The 20335-nt window shown below is 43.1% G+C and overlaps 1 protein-coding gene across 5 annotated transcripts in view; it reads left to right on the top strand.

Moving 5' to 3' along the window:
* The window catches only part of foxred2 (FAD-dependent oxidoreductase domain containing 2), a 46086-nt gene that overhangs the window by 13644 nt on the left and 12107 nt on the right, over window positions 1–20335 (top strand). For all 5 annotated transcript variants that reach the window (XR_012096844.1, XR_012096845.1, XR_012096847.1 and 2 more), the window contains exons 4-7: window positions 7382–7666; window positions 8952–9118; window positions 15966–16131; window positions 18960–19201. Coding sequence is in view for 2 of the 5 variants with exons in the window: in XM_073033357.1 (XP_072889458.1) it covers window positions 7382–7666; window positions 8952–9118; window positions 15966–16131; window positions 18960–19201 (860 nt within the window). In the remaining 3 variants the exon portion in view is untranslated. The remainder of the gene's footprint in view (window positions 1–7381; window positions 7667–8951; window positions 9119–15965; window positions 16132–18959; window positions 19202–20335) is intronic.

The raw sequence follows: 20335 nt of genomic DNA, 5'->3' as shown, positions 1-20335 counted from the left end.
GCGTGAAGCCTGCAGTTAATGAACTATAATCCTTGGTCAAGAGCATTGAAATGGAATACCCTGAAGTCCTCTCTGTTATAGCTGGTGACTTCATCCAGGCCAATTTCAAGAGTGTGTTACCAAAATACTACCAACATATATGTTCTCTCTGTTTCTACATGGACCCTCCAGATGACCCAGTTTTCCTCCCTCATTCCAAAGATGTATGGTCAGGGCTAGGGTTAGTAAACTGTGGGCACGCTGTGTGATGCTGGAATACGACAACGCTTCAGGCTCCCCCCAGCACATCCTTAATGCTTTGATTTGATGCAAATGATGTATTCCACTTATTTATTTATTTGTTAGTTTATTTTCTTTTTTTTCTCTCTTTCGATATTATCACGTATTGCATTGTACTGCTGCTGCTAAGTTAACAAATTTCGAGACATATGCCGGTGATAATAAACCTGATTCTGATTTCACTGTATGATTTCAGGTTTTGATATACATTTGACAAGTAAAGCTAATCTTTCCTCAACCTCAGTGAATTTCAATTTGCCAACCTCCCTGACAGATGCCATCTCCTTGGCCCTGCACTCAGCTCTGAGGACCTGGGACTGAACACTTCCCTTTTTCCCTTTGCAACGAGATCCTTGACTTCCTCACTGACAGATTACAATCAGTAAGAACAGGCAACAACACCTCTGCCATGTTATCCTCAATAATCGTGCTTTATAAGACGGTGCCACAACCCTTTACTCCTTATACACTCAATACTGCATGTCAGATTCTGCTCTAATTCCATCCACAAATTTGCAGGTAACACCACCATAGTCCGCCAATTCTCAAATAACAAAGAGTCAGAGTACAGGAAGGAGATACAGAGCCTAGAAACATGGTGTCTCACCTATTTCACCTGTCACACCTGGTCTCACCCATCACCTGCCAGCTGAACTCCTTCCCTATCCCTCTCACCTTCTTGTTGTGTCTTCTGATCCTTCCTTTCCAGTCCTGATGGTTCAAAACATGGATTGTTTATTGCCTTCTGCAGATGCTGCCTGACTTGCTGAGTTCCTCCAGCATTTTGTACATTAATGTATATATGCCATCATTTGTCCATAGGGTCCATAGGGTTTTCACGGCAAAATACGGAAGTAGATTGCTAGGCTTTTCTTCCTCACAGATACTGCTGTTGCCTAGGTTAGAACCCGGCTGGGTTTGAACTCAGGATCGTCTGCCTTGTGCTGAATTCAAGTCCACTGCACCATCAGTCTATCTAGTTATCACTATTCCCTCTCAGCTGCGTGGCGCACGGTTGAGCAGTAACCAAAGTGCTCCCGCGACATAGTCTTTGTTGCTGTGCAGCTGGAATTAGCTAATGTCACAGACTTTGATGTTGTGACATTTCAACCACGAAACAAAATAAGATGGCTGTCAAGATATTTTGCCGTCATGGTTTTAATGGGGAATGATGAAGTTTTGATCCATTATTGCAAAGAGCAAGTTAATGAATGTAATGATCCTATCAGCAACCACTGCCTGAAGATTTTGATCAATTCATAATATCAAGTAGCATTAATTGTCCTTAATGATGTTTTAGAAGATCTGGCATCTCTTTCTAAGTTTCTTCAGAAAGGTGGTGTGAATACAATTGAAGCACTACAGTGTGCAAGAGCAAAAAATTAACAAGTTTTAGTCACGGTATCTTGGCAATACCATTTACAGCATTAGCGTGACAAAGTGAGAAAGATCTGAATGCATCTATAAGTTCTGGCACCAGTACTGCACCAGTTATTCGATTCGTTCAACATGTGTGCAATCACTTGGATAATAGATTTCCTGGCAGTGCGTTAAGAAAATGTCAAGCTTTTGACTCTGTTGCTATTGCAAATGCGACTAATTTGGAATTTGGAAAAGAGAATTGTTGTACGACTGACAGAAAGTACTCAGTTACCATTATGAACTGTGCCAAAAGCATTGCTCCAAAAATGTTGCAGCAATGCTGTGACTTCAAATTTGTCGTTTCTGAGAAATCTAAGACTGGTTCAATTATTATGTTCACTGATATATTGAACTATGTGCTTAGAAACAAAGAATTTGAAAAACTATCGATTCTGGTTGACATTGTTGGAACATTTCAAGCTTGTTAACATGGATTCAGTCTTATGAATTCAAATTATTGCACTAGAAGTGGAACATTTGGATGATCTAATTAGGATTAAGATCATATCTTTCATCTGGATACAAAATTAGTTACTTTTATTTATTTGTTGAGTTACAGCACAGAATAGGCCCTTCCAGCCCCTCAAACCGCATCACCCAGCAACCAGTGATTTAACCAGCCTAATCACAGGACAATTTACAATGACTAATTAACCCACCAACCACAGATTTTGGACTGCGGGAGGAAACCAGAGCACCTGGAGGAAACCCACGTAGTCAGGGGGAAAACGTACAAACTCCGTAGAGACAGTGATGGGAATTGAACCCAGGTTGCTGGTACTGCAAAACGTTTGTGCTAACCACTACACTATCATCCCTTAATCCAGACAGTGGATTTGTAATAAAGGAACTGTTAACGAAACTTGAAAGATTTTCTTTGTTGTTCTGTATTCCATTATACCCTTCAATTAATAGATAAAATCAGAAGCATGTGATTTTTCAATTTCCATTCTAAATATTCATTGTATGCATACTACAAAAAAAAGTGTGATGCGCTGCACAGTTTCCAGGCTGCATAAAGGTTTCCTGCTCAGAGCAATGATTGGTCTGTGCAGCCGAAAAAAATAGAGGAAATGTTGCTACTTATATACGTAATCAAATAAAGGGTCAAATCAAATAAACACTAGAAGTTTTACAGATCTTGTTAACTCCAGATTAAGTTGCACACTACACTTACTTTGTGACCCTTCCTGCATACTTTTCATTCTCCCCCTCGATTTCCTGTGCTACTGCTCTATATTTCTTTCTAATTCATTAAACTTTCCATCACTTGAACCTAACCCTCCTAGATATTTTAAAGCCTTTTTACAAGCCTGTTTATGTGATTCGCCAGTATTATCGAAAGCCCGTCCCAGGAGAACAGCTCTCTCTTTCCTCAATACTAGTATCATCTGCCCCATGAAGCAGAGCCCATTTCTCCTATCCCAGGTTTTGAGCTCTATGCTCGGCTTTTCAATTTTTTCCTAGCTACTCCTAATCCTTTAATAGAACCACCTTTCTAGTTCTACCTATATTGTTGGTGCCTATGTGGACCACGACAACTGAAGCTTTTCCTTTTCCCACTTCAAGTTCCTCTCCGATTCAGGAGTGATCTTTCTAACTCTGGTACCAGTACTCTGCTGCCAAGAACAGTGCCTGTTAACTTACCGATGCTATCCATTATAGCTACTACATGTGTTTTGTCTTCCTCCTTCCTCCCACTTCAAGAGCCACGTCTGTCTTGGACATGGACTTCTCTGCATTCCTCATCCAAGCAGGGAGCAAGAACCTTGTATCTCTTGGATAAAAGGAAGGACTAAGATGCCTCCAGGACTACTCTCTGAATCCTTCTGCCTGTCTCTTATGCAGTTAAATCATCATGTCCCTGATCAAACTTGTAATTAATCTAAGGGGTATAACTGCCTCTGGAACACAGTGTGCGCATATGATCTAAGGCTACATCCACACTAGACCGGATAATTTTGAAAATGCCGGTTTTGCGTAAAAACAATAGGTGTCCACACAATGCGTTTTTGAAAATATCTCTATCCACACTGAAACGGAGATTTCGGCGAATCTCCTCCTACTGGGCACACGCAGGACACATCTACCGAAAACAAGTGACATGTTTGGTGTCGAATCTCATGGTAAAAGTGCGCATTTGTGTAGTTACAGACTAGAAAAACTTAAAACAATGGACAGCTGTTGGCTCTCACGCAGGAGAACTTAAAAGTAAAAAAAACACAAATACTGGAGCGTACGGAGGCAACCAACAGGGAGTTCACGGACCGATTGACCCGGCTGACGACGAACATTGAAAAACTGACTAACTCTGTTGCATTAATAAAGCACCTTGTTAAATGTATAAAACATGTCTGCATCAGTGTTACCTTGTATTTCCATACAATGTTACATTAGGCTGTTACACATCTATTGAGGGAAGTACTTGCATAAATAGGTAAACCACCTTCATACGAGCAAGGACAGAAAACAGGGCAAAGTGAGTATACTTATTTATTCAGTAAGTTATGGGTCAAAGTATTTGGTGAGTACATTTCTAACTCTTCTGGCTTCATTCTCTTTGCCGTCTGTTCTGAAATTGTTAGGTTGCGTTCAAGAAAACAATGAAATAGCGTGCTGCCGTCTGACAGCGTTTTCAAAAGTCTCCGGTTACCCCATCTACACCGATCTGCCCGAGCAGCATTTTCAGAAATACCCCCCCCCCCCCCCCCCCCCCCCGGAAAGCGTTTCTGAAAAGCTCTGGTTTCGGGGGACGAAAGCGCCGTTTTAGTGTGGACAGATGGTAAAAACGAAGAGAAAAAGCTTGGGTTACAGATTTATCCGGCGTAGTGTGGACGTAGCCTAAGAGATGAAGGCCAGATGACATTGGAATCTCATTTGAGAGCCATCTTTAAAAAAAAAAGTGGAAGCCTCAAACTTCCTGAGGGCTTGTTACCCATCTATCTGACTGAGCTCCAACTCACATTCCTCGGATTCTTGTGCTGGAACAGTATTACCCTGTGGTTGCCCAGCAGCTGCCATGGAAAATATGCCTGCTGAATTTATGCCAGTTAGACAGTTTCAGTGCGGAGTAAACAGCTTTGAGTGAGGGAGGTAAGTTTCAAGAAAATCAGACTTTTCTTAATTAATTTAAAAGACTTTCATTGTTGCCTTGCATGCAAAGATGATCTCATTGTTTAAAATGGGAAGGAGAGAATAGAACCTTAGTCAGAAGCGGAGAGGGTGGGGAGGGGATATGTCTGATAAGGTAAACAATGGATTGCCATAGTAGAATAACAAGATTATCTGGTCAGCAATGGGTATAGCTAGGGTGACATGCAGATTTTTTTACCCTGAGGTTGGGTGAGACTAGACTAGGTTTAGAGTGAAAAGTGAAATATTGAAGGGGAACCTGAGGGAGAACTTCTTCACTCAGAGGGAACTGCCAGTGGAAGTGGTGGGATGCAGGTCCAATTGCAAAATTTAGAAGAAATTTGGATAGCCGCGTGGATGGAGGACTATAGTCTGGGTGCAGGTGAATAGGACTTGGCGTAAAAACAGGTTGCCACTGAGTAGATGGGCCGAGGGGCCTCTTTATTGTGTAGTACTCTATGAGTGAGTGGGAGCTGATAGAGACTGAGAACATAGACAAAAGGATGTAAGTGTTGTGGAATGTAGAACATAGACATTGCTATAGGTCAGACTGGACATCTCTTCCACTCCCAAAGAAAAAAGGGTTGGGTTTAAAAAAAACTATCAAATGACTGCAAGTTATCTGTGAAAGTGGAATTCAATATCGAGTCCAGAAGGCTGCAATGTTTTCAAAGTTCAATGCTAATTTATTATCAAAGTGCATATATAACCCTGAAATTCACCATATACAACCCTGAGATTCATTTTCTTGTTGTGGGTGTACTCAATAAATCTATAGATGGATGAAGTTTGCATTGGGCCTCATTGAAATGGTACTGGAGGCCAGGATGGAGTATTAAAGTGACGGGCAACAGGAAGCTCAGAGATGCTTCTGACTGACTGCTGGTGCTCCACAAGACACTCATCCAGTCAACATTCGGTTTCTTTGACGTAGAGGAGGTCGCATTGTAAACGTTAACTCTGTCTCTCTTCCCATAGATGTGGCTTGGCCAGCTTGAACATTTGAAACATTTTTTGATTTTATTTTAGACTTACAGCATCTGCATTTTTCTTGAAATTACACTTAGTTATGTTATGTGTTTACTGATGTTTAAGTGTTTTAATATGTTTTAACTTTAATATTATAATATTATAACTTTAATATTATATTTAATATTATGTTAATAACATTTGAATACTTCTGTCAAGAATGATCGGTGACATTTTTGGAAGGCAATTCTGTAAATACGGCAATCGACATATTTCTGGAAGTAGGGCTTGCATTGCCGATCAATACTGGCTTTGGGATACAAATTGCTGCTGTGGTTAAACATGATTTGGGGAGTGAGAAGGTTTGCTGAACTCTTGAGACATTCAGAGCAGACTGAACTGTATCACTTGCTGGGTCTACCACAAGGCAACATACAGTGAAACAGCCTGTTCGCATTATGTATGGATTTAAAGATAGTTTGACCTCAGTGACATAATGTTTGTTCAGCTCTCAGGCACTTTCCCCAGGTTGGGCAACCTTTGACACAGGTTCTAACACCCTGATCAAAATTGGAAGAGCACAGGAGCAAGCCAGCTTCTATTGCACAGATGGAACTGACCTGGCCTCGCTCGCAGGGTACTGCTTTTCCATAGAATCATAGAAACAGTCCTTCTATCTCTAATGTCCATCCCAACTACCAAGTACCTTTCTGCACTGATTCCATTTACCAGCTCCGGTCCATGGCCTTCCATGCCTTGGTGATTCAAGTACCTGTGAAAATGCTTAAATGTTGTGAGAGTGCCTGCCTTGGGCAGAGTGTTCCCCTCTAAACTTAAACTTATACCCTCTGGTCTGAAAGACCCCTGCCAGGGGGAAAAGTATCTGCCCTATTCAGGCCTCTCATAATCTTATGTACTTCTATCAATGCTCTTGTCAATTTCCTCTGATCTATGGAGAACAAATGCTTAACATTTAGCCTAATAGACTAATCTCTTCTCTGAAAAATTTCCATCCCATGCAATCTCCCAGTGAATCTGCTCTGCACCCTCTCTAGTAGGGTAGAAACCGGACTGTATGAAATATCACTGTCTGTCCATTTGAGTTCCTCAGGCTGATGCATGTAAAATTGTGTTGGTTAGTTGTCTGTTAAGTGGTGCTAGGTGAAAGAACCCTAATGCTTTCACTACCTAACAGCTATTTAGAATGGAGTCACCTCTTTCTCCCTTATTAGCAGAGAGAGAGCCTGCAGCATGTCAAATTATCAGGTGAACAATGTAGTCTCTGGGGTAACTGCAAGTCTGTGTCTTTGCTCATGCTTGAGTGCTGGTAGCGGGTGCACTTTATTTTTGCCGGTGGGGGAAGGGGGATTGTTGCTCGCTGCCGCTTACGCAGGGGAGGGAAGGGAGCTTGGGAGGGTGGGGACCTTTGGGGTTCTAACTTTCAATTGTCATTCATTCTTTGGGGCACTGCTCTGTTTTGTAGATGGTTGCAAAGAAAAAGCATTTCAGGATGTATATTGTATACATTTCTCTGACATTAAATGTACCTTTGAACCTTTATGATTCTTGTGCTTTTCAGGGCAGTGAACAATGCTCTGTTGGACACCTATCAACTGAAGTCACTGGATGGTTTGCTGGAGGGAGACCTGGAAAACATTATGATAATCCGAGACAAAAAGGGAAAGTTCCACTTACGGCAAAGGCGTCACTTTGACCAGAAAAACACCTCGCAAGACATACCCTATGACAGCAGTGTGTCACGCTTACTGTCTGAAGAATGGGCAGATAACCTGGCGGTGCGTCAACCTTATGATCGTGTTATCCGCTGCATGGGTTGGAAGTTCGACTTCTCCATTTTCAACAAGTAAGTGAATAGTTGGAGTAACAACTACAGAAGATTCCCTCTCGCTATTACGCTTATTATTTGTGCAGTGCTCTGGTGCACTATTCCATTCATGAAATTCCCCGTCTCCTTTCCCACACTTGTATCCCCCATAGTGCTCTGCCCTCGCACCCTTTGCTCCGGCTAGTTTTACAGACCTGCTCTCCGCTCCATATTGACAATGCAGTGCTATTTAAACACTGAAGTTGCTGCAAATCTGAAATAAAAGAGAATGCAGGAAATGCCCTATCAGTCAGGCAATGTTTGCAGAAAGAGATAATTTTGAGTTAGAAGTAGATGACAAACTGGAAAGACTACTTGTCTGAAATTTATTGTTAACTGCTGACAGTTGTAAAGTGATGAGTTACAGAGGATGAAGTGACGATCCTTGAACTTACACTGAGCTGTTTTGGTATAGTGCAAGAGGTCAAAGTGAGAATGAATGTGGAATTTTTTTTGATTTTATTTTTATTTGGATAAGGTATTCACAAGTATTACACAAACTTTTTTACATATAAAACCTTTTCCATTTTTTATATATGTATAAATCTATATATATTTATACATTCACAAGTGCACACTGAGATGATATTAAAAGAAAAATAATTAGACACTTAAATAGATATTTATATGCAATTGTAATTCCACACTATTAAACTAAATAAAAATAATTGTTAAAAAATAGTAATAATAGTGGTTGAATAATAATTTCCATGTATCTCTTCTCGTCCATTTCTTTCTTGTCCAAAATAATGTGTGTAACCCTATGTAACTTCCATCATAGGTGTTTGTATGTTAAACACCCATAAACATACTTATCCAATTCCTGTGTACTTATTCATTTTAACATTTTTTCCCCAAGTCTTTTTCTTTACTTGTGTTGACAGAATGAATGTAGAATTAAAGGTCTCAGTGACAGTGACCGAGGGATACCTAGCTTGACTACTATGAAGACAGAAGGGACCTAAAATTCATTAAGTCATAGAGAGGTACAGCATAGATACAGACCCTTTGTCCCACCAAGTCTGTGCAACCCATCAATCATCCATACACTATAATCATGTGTTAATTAATTTTTTTAATCTACTAATCTGCATATGTTTGGGATGTGGGAGGGAAATGGAGCACCATGGACTCCATACAGATAGCACCCGAGGTAGAAATAAATTTGTTTGTGGCAATGTGAGGCAGTAGCTTTATTTACTTCACCACCCTAAATTGCTGAAGCATTCATTTTGTTTTCCCAATGCTGTTGTCTTCCCAACAGTTTTACGAAGCCTCAGAGGGGTCAAGGTCGCATGAATAAGTATCCACTGATCAAAGCCTCTTATGAAGCAGTAAATCTTCCAGGAATGTTTGTTACAGGGACAGCCAGTCATTCCATTGATTTTAGGAAAGCAGCTGGCGGCTTCATCCATGGGTTCCGCTATACAGGTACGTATCAGAACCAAACGCGGTTTGTTCGTTATGTGCCATGTCGAATGACATAGGCAGTCATGGTCTTTGACCATGATTGTTCTTGGCAGATTTCTCTACAGAAGTGGTTTTGCTATTGCCTTCTTAGCAGTGTGTTTCCATGACCGATGACCCCAGCCATTCAGAGATTGTCAGTGGTCACGTAACCAGGGCTTGTGATGTGCACCCGCTACTCATACGACCATCCATCACCTGCTCCCATAGCTTCACGTGATCCTGGACGGGAGCTAAGCGGGTGCTACACCTTGCCCAGGGGTGACCTGCAGACTAGTAGAGAGAAGGAGCGCCTTACACCTCCTTTGGTAGGGACGTACCTCCACCTCGCCACCCTCAATTGCAGTTCCTGAACTGAAAGCGTACATTAAGCCTGCAGCATAGATACAGAAATTCCACCTTACGAGTGTGTATCTGTGCTTCCATTTCTCATCACCACCACACCCATTCAGTACATCACTCTATTCCTTTCCCTCCCTCCTGCTTGTCTAACCATCCACCTTTCCCCCCTCAGCCCAGAAACATGCTGGTGCACTGTTTGTTTCAGCTAAGGTGTGGCAATGAGTTACAAATTCTCTCACAGAATTCCCTGTTGAATTTATTAATTTCCTAGTTTAGGTAACTCCATGTGTTTGGGGTGGTGGTGAATTTTGGAGGCTCGGGTAGAGGTGCTTGATGGTTCGCCGAGCTTGGCAGACGAGCCAGGACTGATGTAGGGTCTCGGCCCGAAACATTGACTGTTTACTCGTTTCCATCGCTGCTGCCTGGCCAGCTGAGTTCCTCCAGATTAAAGGGGCCTGTTCTGGTTGGTGTTCCGCAGGGACTGGTGTTGAGACCGCTTCTTTTCACGCTAATGATTTGGATGACTGATTTGATAGCTTTGTGGCCAAGTTTGCAGGTACAAAGATAAGTGGAGGGGCAGGTAGTGTTGAGGAAGCAGGGAGTCTGCAAAAGGTCTTAGATTGGGAGAATGGGCAAAGAAGAGGCTGATGGAGTATAGTGCAGGGAAGTGTATGGTCATGCACTTTGGAAGAGGGGGAAAAGGTGTGGACTATTTTCTAAATGGGGAGAAAATTCAAAACAGAGGTGCAAAGGAACTTTGGAGTCCTCATGCAAGATTCCCTCAAGGTTAACTTGCAGGTTGAGTCAATGGTGAGGAAGGCAAATACGTCTCATATTCCTTCTGGGTAGCCTCCAACCTGGTGACATGAATATCAATTTCTCTAACTTCCAGCAATTGTTTCCCTCTTACCTCTATTTTCCAATCCCCACTCTGGTTACCCTCACCTGTCCTTCACTTCCCTCTGGCTCCCCTCCTTTCATGGTCCGCTGTGCTTTCCTATAAGATCCCTTCTTCAGCCATTAGCTCTTCCATCCATCTGCTCCTAACTCCTTACATTATCTCTACTCCCCCACCCACCAATCTTTCCCCTCCCCTGTTCTCACCTATTACCTGCCAGCTTGTACACCTCCCCCTCCCCCTCCCACCTTATTCTGGCTTCTGTCCCCTCCCTTTTCAGTCCCGGTGAATCGCAGCCCAAACATCAACTGTTCATTTCCCTCCATAGATGCTGCCTGACTTGCCAGTTCTGCCAGCGTTTTGTATGTGTTGCTCGAGATTTCTAGCATCTGCAGAATCTCTTGTGTTTAAGGAATGGAAATACCCAACCGGTCAGGCAACAGAGAAACAGAGTTAATGTTTGAGGTTAATGCTGAGCATTTCTAGCATATTGGATTTACAGCATCTGCAGTTTCCCATTTTCAACATGAGTGATAACAAGATTTAGGGTAGACTATCCATAAGTTCCATGGGTCCTTTTGCAAATCTGTTTAATATTAAAGGTTCTACTGAGCCTGTCCGTAAGACTGGTGTTCGTTCAGTGATCTCCTAACTGTAGTAAAGCTTGGTACCAAGTCCAAGATACTTTTCTAATGAAGGTCAATGGTATATGGAGACATAACTCACTAACTTACTAACTTCTTGATCTAAATCATCTGTTTGTGTTATGTTATAACACCCACCACGTTCAAAAAAGCTTAATCTGATCTGGCTGTGAGATTTTTTCAGGTTGGCTGGAGGGTTTTCTCTTGAATAGCACTGAACCTGTGGGTTAACTCTTCTGCTGAAGTGTATTAAAGCTGCAGTTCCTCCTGCAGTCGTTACAGCTGTTGTTACTTCAGAAACGGTCCTGTTGAACATGAGATAAACCTGATGCAGTTGGGCTGGTCTGCCTCCTTGCACATTTGGTATATTCGGCTCCTCTGAAGCTCTGCTAGTCCTAACATGATGCAAGTTAATCCTAACTTGCATCATGTCCTGTTCACTCAGTGCTCTTCCATGTTTGGTAACCTACTGTTAAGATTTTGAATGACTTATGTGCAACAGCTCAGCCAAAGAAGTAGTAGGGAGGCAGAAACATGGCAAGAGAACTGGGGAGCTAGCTAGGCTGACCCAACCAGACCATCGGTACCATCACTTTTCCTGGCCAGCGTCCACTCGCTAGATAATAAAATGGAATCACTGAGAATAAACACACAGAAAGAGATGAGAAACTGCTGCATCCTGGTTTTCACTGAAACATGGTTAAATAAGAACATGCCCGACTCATTGTTTCAACTGGATGTGATGACTCTGTTCTCCTCAGACAGGGAGTCCCTGTCGGGCAAATCAAAAGGAAGTGGAAATCTGTGTGTACATTAACAAAGGTCGGTGCTCTAATTCATCTGTACTTAGCAGTCACTGTTCTGGGGAAATCGAGTATCTTACAATTAAGTTCCAGCCACATAACTGCTCAGGGATGTTCATTGCTATTGTCTCCATTCCCCTGAGTGTGATTGCCAAGGTCGCACAGGGAGAGCTTTACGGTATCATCAGCTCTCTACAAAACAAACATCCGGGCAGTCTCTGCATAATAGCAGGAGACTCCAATCATGTTAACCTGCAGGGCATTTTACCCAAATTCCACCAACACATCACCATGGCCACTAGGGGAGCAAGCAGACTCGGCCATGTTTATACAAACAGACGCAGTACTTATAAAGCCATTCCACACCCTCATCTTGGCCTCTCTGACCACATCTCCACAATGTTAATTTCAGCACTGCTGAAATTGTAGATGCTAGTCAAGAGGACCATCACTGCATGTCCTAAAGAACCAATCTTTATACCCCAGGACTGTTTTGAACAGACCAACTAGCAAATGTTCAAGGAGGCTCCCACAAATGGAGAAGTTTCAGACCTCTGCTTCATCTGTAAATGTGTAGACAAAGTTGGTACCTCACGAATGATCATCTCTCGGCCCAACCAAAAGTACTGGCTGAACTCAGAGATGCACACCCTACTGAAAGACTGAGACGCCTCAAGTCCGGCGATGGAACAGCTCCCAAAGCAGTGAGGAGATACCTCATGTTAGGCATCAATAGGACAAAGGCCACCTACACACAAAACATTCTGGGACATCTGTCTGATAACAATCCCTGATAATAAATGTACTTTGGATCCTTTGAATGAGGGGCATTATGCAAGGACAAACAGTGTTGACTGTACCAGTGGCACCCTCCTCCCTGATGCTATAAGCAACTTCTGTGCACACATCGAGGCTTGCAGCACAATGCCTCCATGAAGCTAGATGAGCAGGCACTGTGTGTAACAGCAGCAGATGTGAGAAGGACTCTGCAGAGAGTTCACCCCGTAAGATGGCTGGGCCAGACAACATCCCGGCTGAGTGCTCACTGATGTCTTCACAGACATCCTCAGCACTTCACTCATCCAAGCTGCTGACCCCAGATGCTTCAAATCAGCCACCGTCATCCCTGTACCAAAGAACTCTCCAACTTCAGAATTGAACAACAGCTGTTGTTTATCATCACGAGGTGCTTTGAACGGCTGATAACGACACGTATCACAAATTCCATTCCTGATACATTTGATACCAATATGTTTTACCAACAGAACCACTCTATACCCTGGCCCTGACACACCTAGAAAACAAGGGTACTTGCAATATGTCAGAATGCTGTTTGTGGATTTCAGTTCAGCATTCAAAACTATTGTCCCACAAACCTTAGTGAACAAACTCCTGTTCCTCGGTCTCTGCAAGTGGGTGTAGCAAATACACCTCAGATAGTCAGGATGCACAACTGCTCCTCCCCACCCCCCAGGGCTGTGGCTGAGCCCATTGTTGTACACTGTGTCCACACGTGACTGCAGGGTCAAATACCCGAGCACTCACGGCGTCAAGTTTGCTGATGACATGACAGTGGTGGGGCTCATCACCAACAATTAGATGGTCGCCAGAGAGGAGGTGGAAGGCGTCTGCTGCCGGGCAAATAACCTCTTCCTTAGTGTCAACAAGACAAATGAGATGTTTTCGATTTCAGCAGAACTCGTACCACTCACACCTCCCTTTACATCAGCAGCACAGCAGCGGAAACTGCAAGCTGTTTCAAACTCCTGGGAGTGCAGATCACACACAACCCCTCAAGGTCCCAGAACACACCCTACACAGTCAGGAAAGCTCACCAATGCCTCTACTTTCTGCGGAGTCTGAGAAGAGCTGGACTTTGCACATCCACAGTTAGTTCATTCTACGAGTGCGCAGTAGAGAGCATCCTGACAAGCTGCAATACTGCTTGGTACAGAAGCTGTACTGCAGCAGATGGGAAGACTCTGCAACGGGTAGCTAAAACTGCCCAGTGCATCACCGGCACCAGCCCACCCAAAGTCAAGGGCATATGTGCAGAAATGTGCTGGAAGAGGGCCAGTAACATCATGAACTCATGAACTGTTTGCCCCACTCCCATCATGGAGGAGGCTACGTAGCATCCACGCCACAACCACCAGACTCAAAAGCAGTTACTTTCCCCAGCAGTAAGGCTGATCAATTCCTCTGCCCACTAACTCCACCATTACTTTTATTATTTTCTGTCAGTCGCCTTATGTACAGCGTAACTTCACTTTATGTACGTACGCGATCTTATGTATTTATACTCATTGTTCTTTATCTTTTGTGTGCTGCATCAGGGTCAGAGTAACAGTCTCATTCTCCTGTACACTTGTGTACAGGAAATGACTTTAAACAATCTTGAACGAGCAACTCCCCATCAGGTGGACTTGGCTTCACTTTATAAGGAGATGACCTGTAACATTGAACAAATGAAGCGGAAAAGTGACTCATAACAATCAAGTGGCCTACTGGTCTGAAACGGGCAGGAAAGATGGGGACAATTTATCTTCTCCACTAATAGCTTTTTGACATCTTGGCCAAGGTCTGACGTTACATCAGATCAGTGAGAAACATGAAACAAAGAGTACTTCCCTGTCCAGCAGAGACAAGACCTTGGGCTGATTATATATACCCTTTAAAGTAAGAGTCATGTGTATAAGCTGTCCCGGATGACGTAACTATTCTTTGACCTTTGGTTACGCTGCATTGGATTTGAGTGCTGAGAACCAGAATTCTCCAAGGTCTTTCAATTCATGCCAGGCTGCTCAAGCAATTAGTTATCTTCCTAGGCCGAGGAGACCATGAAGTAATTTTGTACCAGTTTTCTCCCGAGGATAACAGATTGGGGTTGGGGAGGGTGGTTCTGTTAATGGCCAGCAAAGCAATTTGCAACTGCTGTATAATTCTGCTTTAGTTAGAGGGTATGACGTGCTGTGCAGCTCCTTCGGTTTCTTTGGAAGAAGAACTGGAACTGGATCAGCAAATTGGCGGATGACACCGAGATTGGGGGTATAGCAGATGGCAGGGAAAGCTATCGTGGCTTGCAGCGATCAATGCTAGCTGGGAAAATGGGCTGAAAAATGGCAGATGGAATTTAACGCAGGTGAGTGCGAAGTATTGCTCTTTGGTAGGACCAGCGAAGGTAGGCCTTACTGAGGAGTGAGGTAGAACAAAGGGATCTGGGAATACAGGTCCATAATTCATTGAAACTGGCGTCACAGGTAGACGGTCGTAGAAAAAGCTTTTGGCACATTGGCTTTCATGAATCAATGCGTTGAGTATAGGAGGTGGGATGTTATGTTGAAGTTGTGTAAGACATTAGGAGTATTGTGTGCAATTTTGGTCTCCTGCCTGTAGGAAGGATGTAAGTAAGGTCAAAAAAGTGCAGACAAAATTTTCAAGCATGTTGCTGAGTCTGAAGAATCTGAGTTATAAGGAAAGATTGAATAGATTAGGATTTTATTCCTTGGAATGTGGAAGATTGAGAGGAGATTTGATAGAAGTATACAAAATTATGAGGGGTATAGATAGGGTAAATTCAAACAGGCTTTTTCCACTGACATTGGGTGGGACTACAACCAGAAGTCATGGGTTAGGGTGAGAGGTGAAAAGTTTAAAGGGAATATGAGGGGAAACTTCACTCTGAGGGTGGTGAGAATGTGGAATGAGCTGCCAGCACAAGTGGTGCATGCGAGCTCAATTTCAGGGTTCAAGAGGAGTTTGGATAGTACATGGATGGAGGGCTATTGTCCGGTGCAGGTCAACGGTAGTAGGTAGTTGGCATGGACTAGATGGGCAGAAAGGCCTGGTTCTGTGCCTCTATGACTCCATAACTTGTGAAAGTTGGTCAACAATTGCCAGTTTTGACATTATGGCATCAAATACTCTGGCACACGCAGTGTGAACCGTGATTGAGTTTGAATGGGTGCCCTCACCAAATCAAAGTCAGATTTGCCATAGTTGTCAATATCATTCTCTTCGACATTTAAAAAAATATTTTGAACATGCCTGATCGCACGTGAAGCTTGGCTGCCACTTGTGGGTTATACTTGTAAAAACTTGTGTTTTTTGGTTGTTTCCACCAGCTCGTGCAGTCCACCGTCTGATGGAGCATCGATACCACGGGGTCCATTGGCCATCCACTGTCCAGCCCATCTCCCAGCTGACTAATGCAATCATCAGGCGCATCAATGAGGCCTCTGGTACTTATCAAATGTTCAGTGTCCTTGCTGACATTGTGCTGCTGCAAAAGTGAGTAAACTGCCACTTTAATGTCACTAATTAGAAGGGTTCATTATTAATGATCTCTCATCCTCGTTGTTGAATAAAAGCTCCCATCTCTACAGTTAAGATCACATCATCTAGTGTATATAAGAATGTAATAACATAAGAAACGGGAGTAGGCCATCTGGCCCATTGAACCTGCTCCAGCATTCAATAAGATCATGGCTGATCTGACCATGGACTCATCTCCACCTACCTGCCTTTCCTCCATAACCCTTAATTCCCCCACTATGCAAAAATCTATCCAACTTTGTCTTAAATATATTTACTGAGGTAGCCTCCACTACTTCATTGGGTGGAGAATTGCACAGATTCACCGCTCTTCCTTCTCAGTTCCTTCTCATCTCCATCCTAAATGTACTCCCTTGAATACTGAGACTATATCCCTAGTTCTAGTCTCACCTACAAGTGGAAACAACTTTACTGCTTCTAACCTATCTATCCCTTCAATAATTTTATATGCGTACGTATGGGTGATGACACAATGCAGTTGTGTTTCTTCCTATAGACAAATCTAACCCCAAATCGCAGTATTCTGTCTACCTCATAAATTTTTGCAGCACAAGTTGCTGATTAAAACTTCGGGAGAGAATCCTGACTTCAGCAGGGCCTGACTCTGTAGAACACAGCTCCTTAAACTAAGCATTGTTTTTTTTTTGTCTGTAGGATCCAGTTCTTTCCTGTTTTGCCTGGTTCTGCCAGAGACTGCCTTTTTATCAAAAATAAAACTTATTCATAATATACAGTGTATTTAAAAAAGAGATCAGTGCAAATATGTTATGTTAATGGTCTTTGCATTCAGTAATGTTAACAATTTTAAAATATAATTAGTAGTGTTGCCACTCATATGGCCCCCTTGAGTGATCCACCATTTCAACGTTTGAGAAGTTCCCCACCTTACTCAGCCTTTCCATGTGAGATGCCAGAAGAAACCTAGATTGTGCTCCTTCCCCACAGAGTCTTGAGGTCCTTTCCCTGTCATTCATGGACCTTTGTGTCTGCAGAGCTCATTGTCTTCCAGATTGAAGCTCACTCACTCAATGTAAGCATACTTAGACCCTGAGGATGTTGTGCTGCAGCTCTGAGTATTTAAATAGGACACCGTATAATTATTGCCCCAGGACCTTTAATGTAATGAGATTCAGCAGTATAGCAGTGTGGGGGGGAGGGGGTTTGGGGTTGATGTTCTTGTTCTGTTTTGTTAGATTTTTTGTGCAGAGGGGAGATTTGGGGGTCAGTATTTCTGTTGCATTTTGTGTGGGGGAGGGGGTTGATGATCGTGTTGCCATTTTTTTATGTGGGGAGGAGTGGGTTTGATGTTTCTCTGTGAACAACATCCATGGTTTTCTTTGTTTCGTGGCTATCTGGTGAAGATGGATCTCAGAGTTGTACATAGTTGCATACTTAGATAATAATGAACCCTTGAACCTTTCGAGTCTGCATCAAGTGTTAATGTACAGTAGTTGATTGTGTCCCAGAAACAGTGGGTTTGCAAAGACTGATCTTCGGGAAGATCTGCTTAAGCCAAGTTTTGAGTGAACCTAGTCTCTTCACTTTGCAGCTGCCTCGAGGCTGGTAACCCTGGAAACATAGCATGAAATTAGCTGAAGGAAAACCAGTCAATTGCAAACCAACGTGATCGATTGATTGGATTAAAGAGTAACCTTCAGAGCTCTGCGCTTGTCCGCTTATCCGGAGGCATAATGCAGAATAACTACAGAGAAGCTGCAGTTAATTTTATTTTGACCTAATGTCCTATATAGTTTCCTCAGCATACAATTCTAATGCTGTTGTTGGCTCGGTGGCCACGCACCATTTAATGAGTGAACTCAGATAATGCATGCCAGGAGACACAGTCTTGTCCTGATACTGTTCTGAGCATTAGTGATCCTCAGCAATGGGGGTGTAACTTGTTTTCCCCTTCTTAACCCACATTAGTGAAGGCAGGACCGTTGACTGGTTGAGACTGGCAAATCCACCCTGTTTGGGGAAAGAAAGTACCAAAGTCACTTTGTTTCTTGGAGCTGTTACTACACGACTCATGAAGAACTCGCCTATTTTGTTCAAATGTGTGTATGTTGTTCAGTGTTATCTGGGTTAATACCCCACAGATCTAATCTGGGCTATTCTGGTTAGCAGAGTCCCCACAGAAAAGAGTGCAGGATGGATTTGCAACCTCCTGAGCACAGCCAGTGATTAACATTTGTAGAAATTTCCGACTTGTGCTCTCATTGTGGCATGTGCTTCTTCAAACCCATTCTAAGACTTGTTATCTTGCCCCATAATAACATTGCACAGGCCATGGTCTACAATCACAGCCCTTTCTAGAGAACACCATGTTTCCCAAAAGAATCAGAAAGGAACAGTGACACCAGGTTGCTGTGTATCCGTCGACATGCTTGGCTTACCCACCCTGAATGATGTTTAAAATAGAATCGGGTCGAGAGCTGGTGGGGTGGGGAACATGCTTGTAAGAAGGAAGTGGGTTTGAAAGCATTTTTTAAAAAAGTTTTCTGGCAAAGGTCATAGAACTCCCAATTATTATCAGTGCACAGCAACTGGAAGTTGTGTGTTAGTGGGGATTATTGAAGATGAGGCTGGATTGAGGTGTAACTCCAGTCACGCTGTATGGATGGGAGGGGTCACTGGGGTAAGTTCAAGGGGCTCTGTACACAGTTGCTCGATGTGATCAGTGCCTGCATGAAAGAAGTGAAAATCCTAATACATATCCAGTCTCGAGGGGGAGTTCCTGTGTTCACTGGCTGTTAACATTACTCCTGCTTTGGAATATTTAGGAATGCCACCAAGTTTGAATATTTGGAAGAGTATCCGATTGGAATACTTCCGTATCTTTGGGAAAACACTGGGAAGCGTGCTGAAAACGGATTGTTCGTTATTAATTTGGAATATGGGAGCAACTTCTCCAAACCAGAGGCCGATGTTTTCCATCCTAGCCGTTCAGTGGGAGAGCCAAAGGATGCGTGGCTCTCGAACTTCCTCCACCCTGTCATCTACTTCTACAAACGCCTCCCAACAGGTCAGCATTTCATTCTTTCCTCTCCCTTTTAGGCAAAGATCCTAAATGCCATGGCCTGTTTCCTGGCTCTCGTGTTGATACAAGAGAACTACAGCTGTGCTTCTAGACATCACAGTGTGTGATTGACTGGAGCTCCAGGATATTGCCTAGGATTGAATGCTTCAGTTACTTGAAGAGATTTGTTTTCCTAGGAGCAAAGGAGGCTGAGGAAGGAATTGGTAGAGGCGTACAAATTTATAAGAACACAGATAGAGCAGGTAGTTTGAATTTTTTTTCCAATAGCACTGGGATGCCTCAGACCAGAGGGAAAGAAGTTTTTCATCCAAAGGGTGGTTTGAATCTGGAACGCTTTGCCTGAGCGGGAGTTGGAAGCAGGGACCCTTAAAATGTTTAAGCATCTGGACAAGCACTCGAATTGTAAAGACAGCAGAATGTGGGGCACGTGCTGGTCAGTGAGATTAGTTCTTGATGTTTGACATAAATATGATGGGTCCCAAGTGGTGCAGTATGACTTCATGGATCTTTGAGAGGTTTCAAGAGGTCAGCTGGATCATGTCTTGTCCTTCATGGCATTGAAACTGGCCAACATGTTTACCCTGGACAGGTCATATAGCACAGAACCAGATCCTTCAGTCCAACACATTCATACTAACTAAGGTGCCCACAAAGTGAGTCCCATTTTCCTCCTTTTGGCCCATATCCCTCTAAACCATTGCTATCCGTACATTTATCCAAATGTTTTTTAAACGTCCGTTATTGTACCCACCCCTGCTACCTTTCTCTGGTAACTCATTCCATATACGCACTACACGCTGTATGAACAATTTTCTCCTCAGGTCCCTTTAAAATTTTTCCCTTCTTACTTAAACCCCTGTCCTCTAGGTTTTGATTCCCTTTTCCTGGTAAAAATCTGTGTGCCTTCACCCTATGTCCCTCATGATTCTGCACACCTCAGTCTCCTACATTCCAAGGAATAAAGTCCTAGTCTGCCCAACCTCTCCTTAACAACTCAGGCTCTTGAGCCCTGACAGTGTCCTTGTAAATCTCCTTTACTCCTGTATCTTTCCAATTTAGTGTTGAAAGAACAGAGTGGCCGAAACTAAACACACTGCTCCAAATGTCTGCAGCATAACA

This window comes from Hemitrygon akajei, chromosome 31, assembly GCF_048418815.1.
Source record: "Hemitrygon akajei chromosome 31, sHemAka1.3, whole genome shotgun sequence".
Taxonomy (NCBI): Eukaryota; Metazoa; Chordata; class Chondrichthyes; order Myliobatiformes; family Dasyatidae; genus Hemitrygon; species Hemitrygon akajei.
Note: the sequence above shows the minus strand (reverse complement) of the source record. Positions and strands in the feature narration are given on the sequence as shown.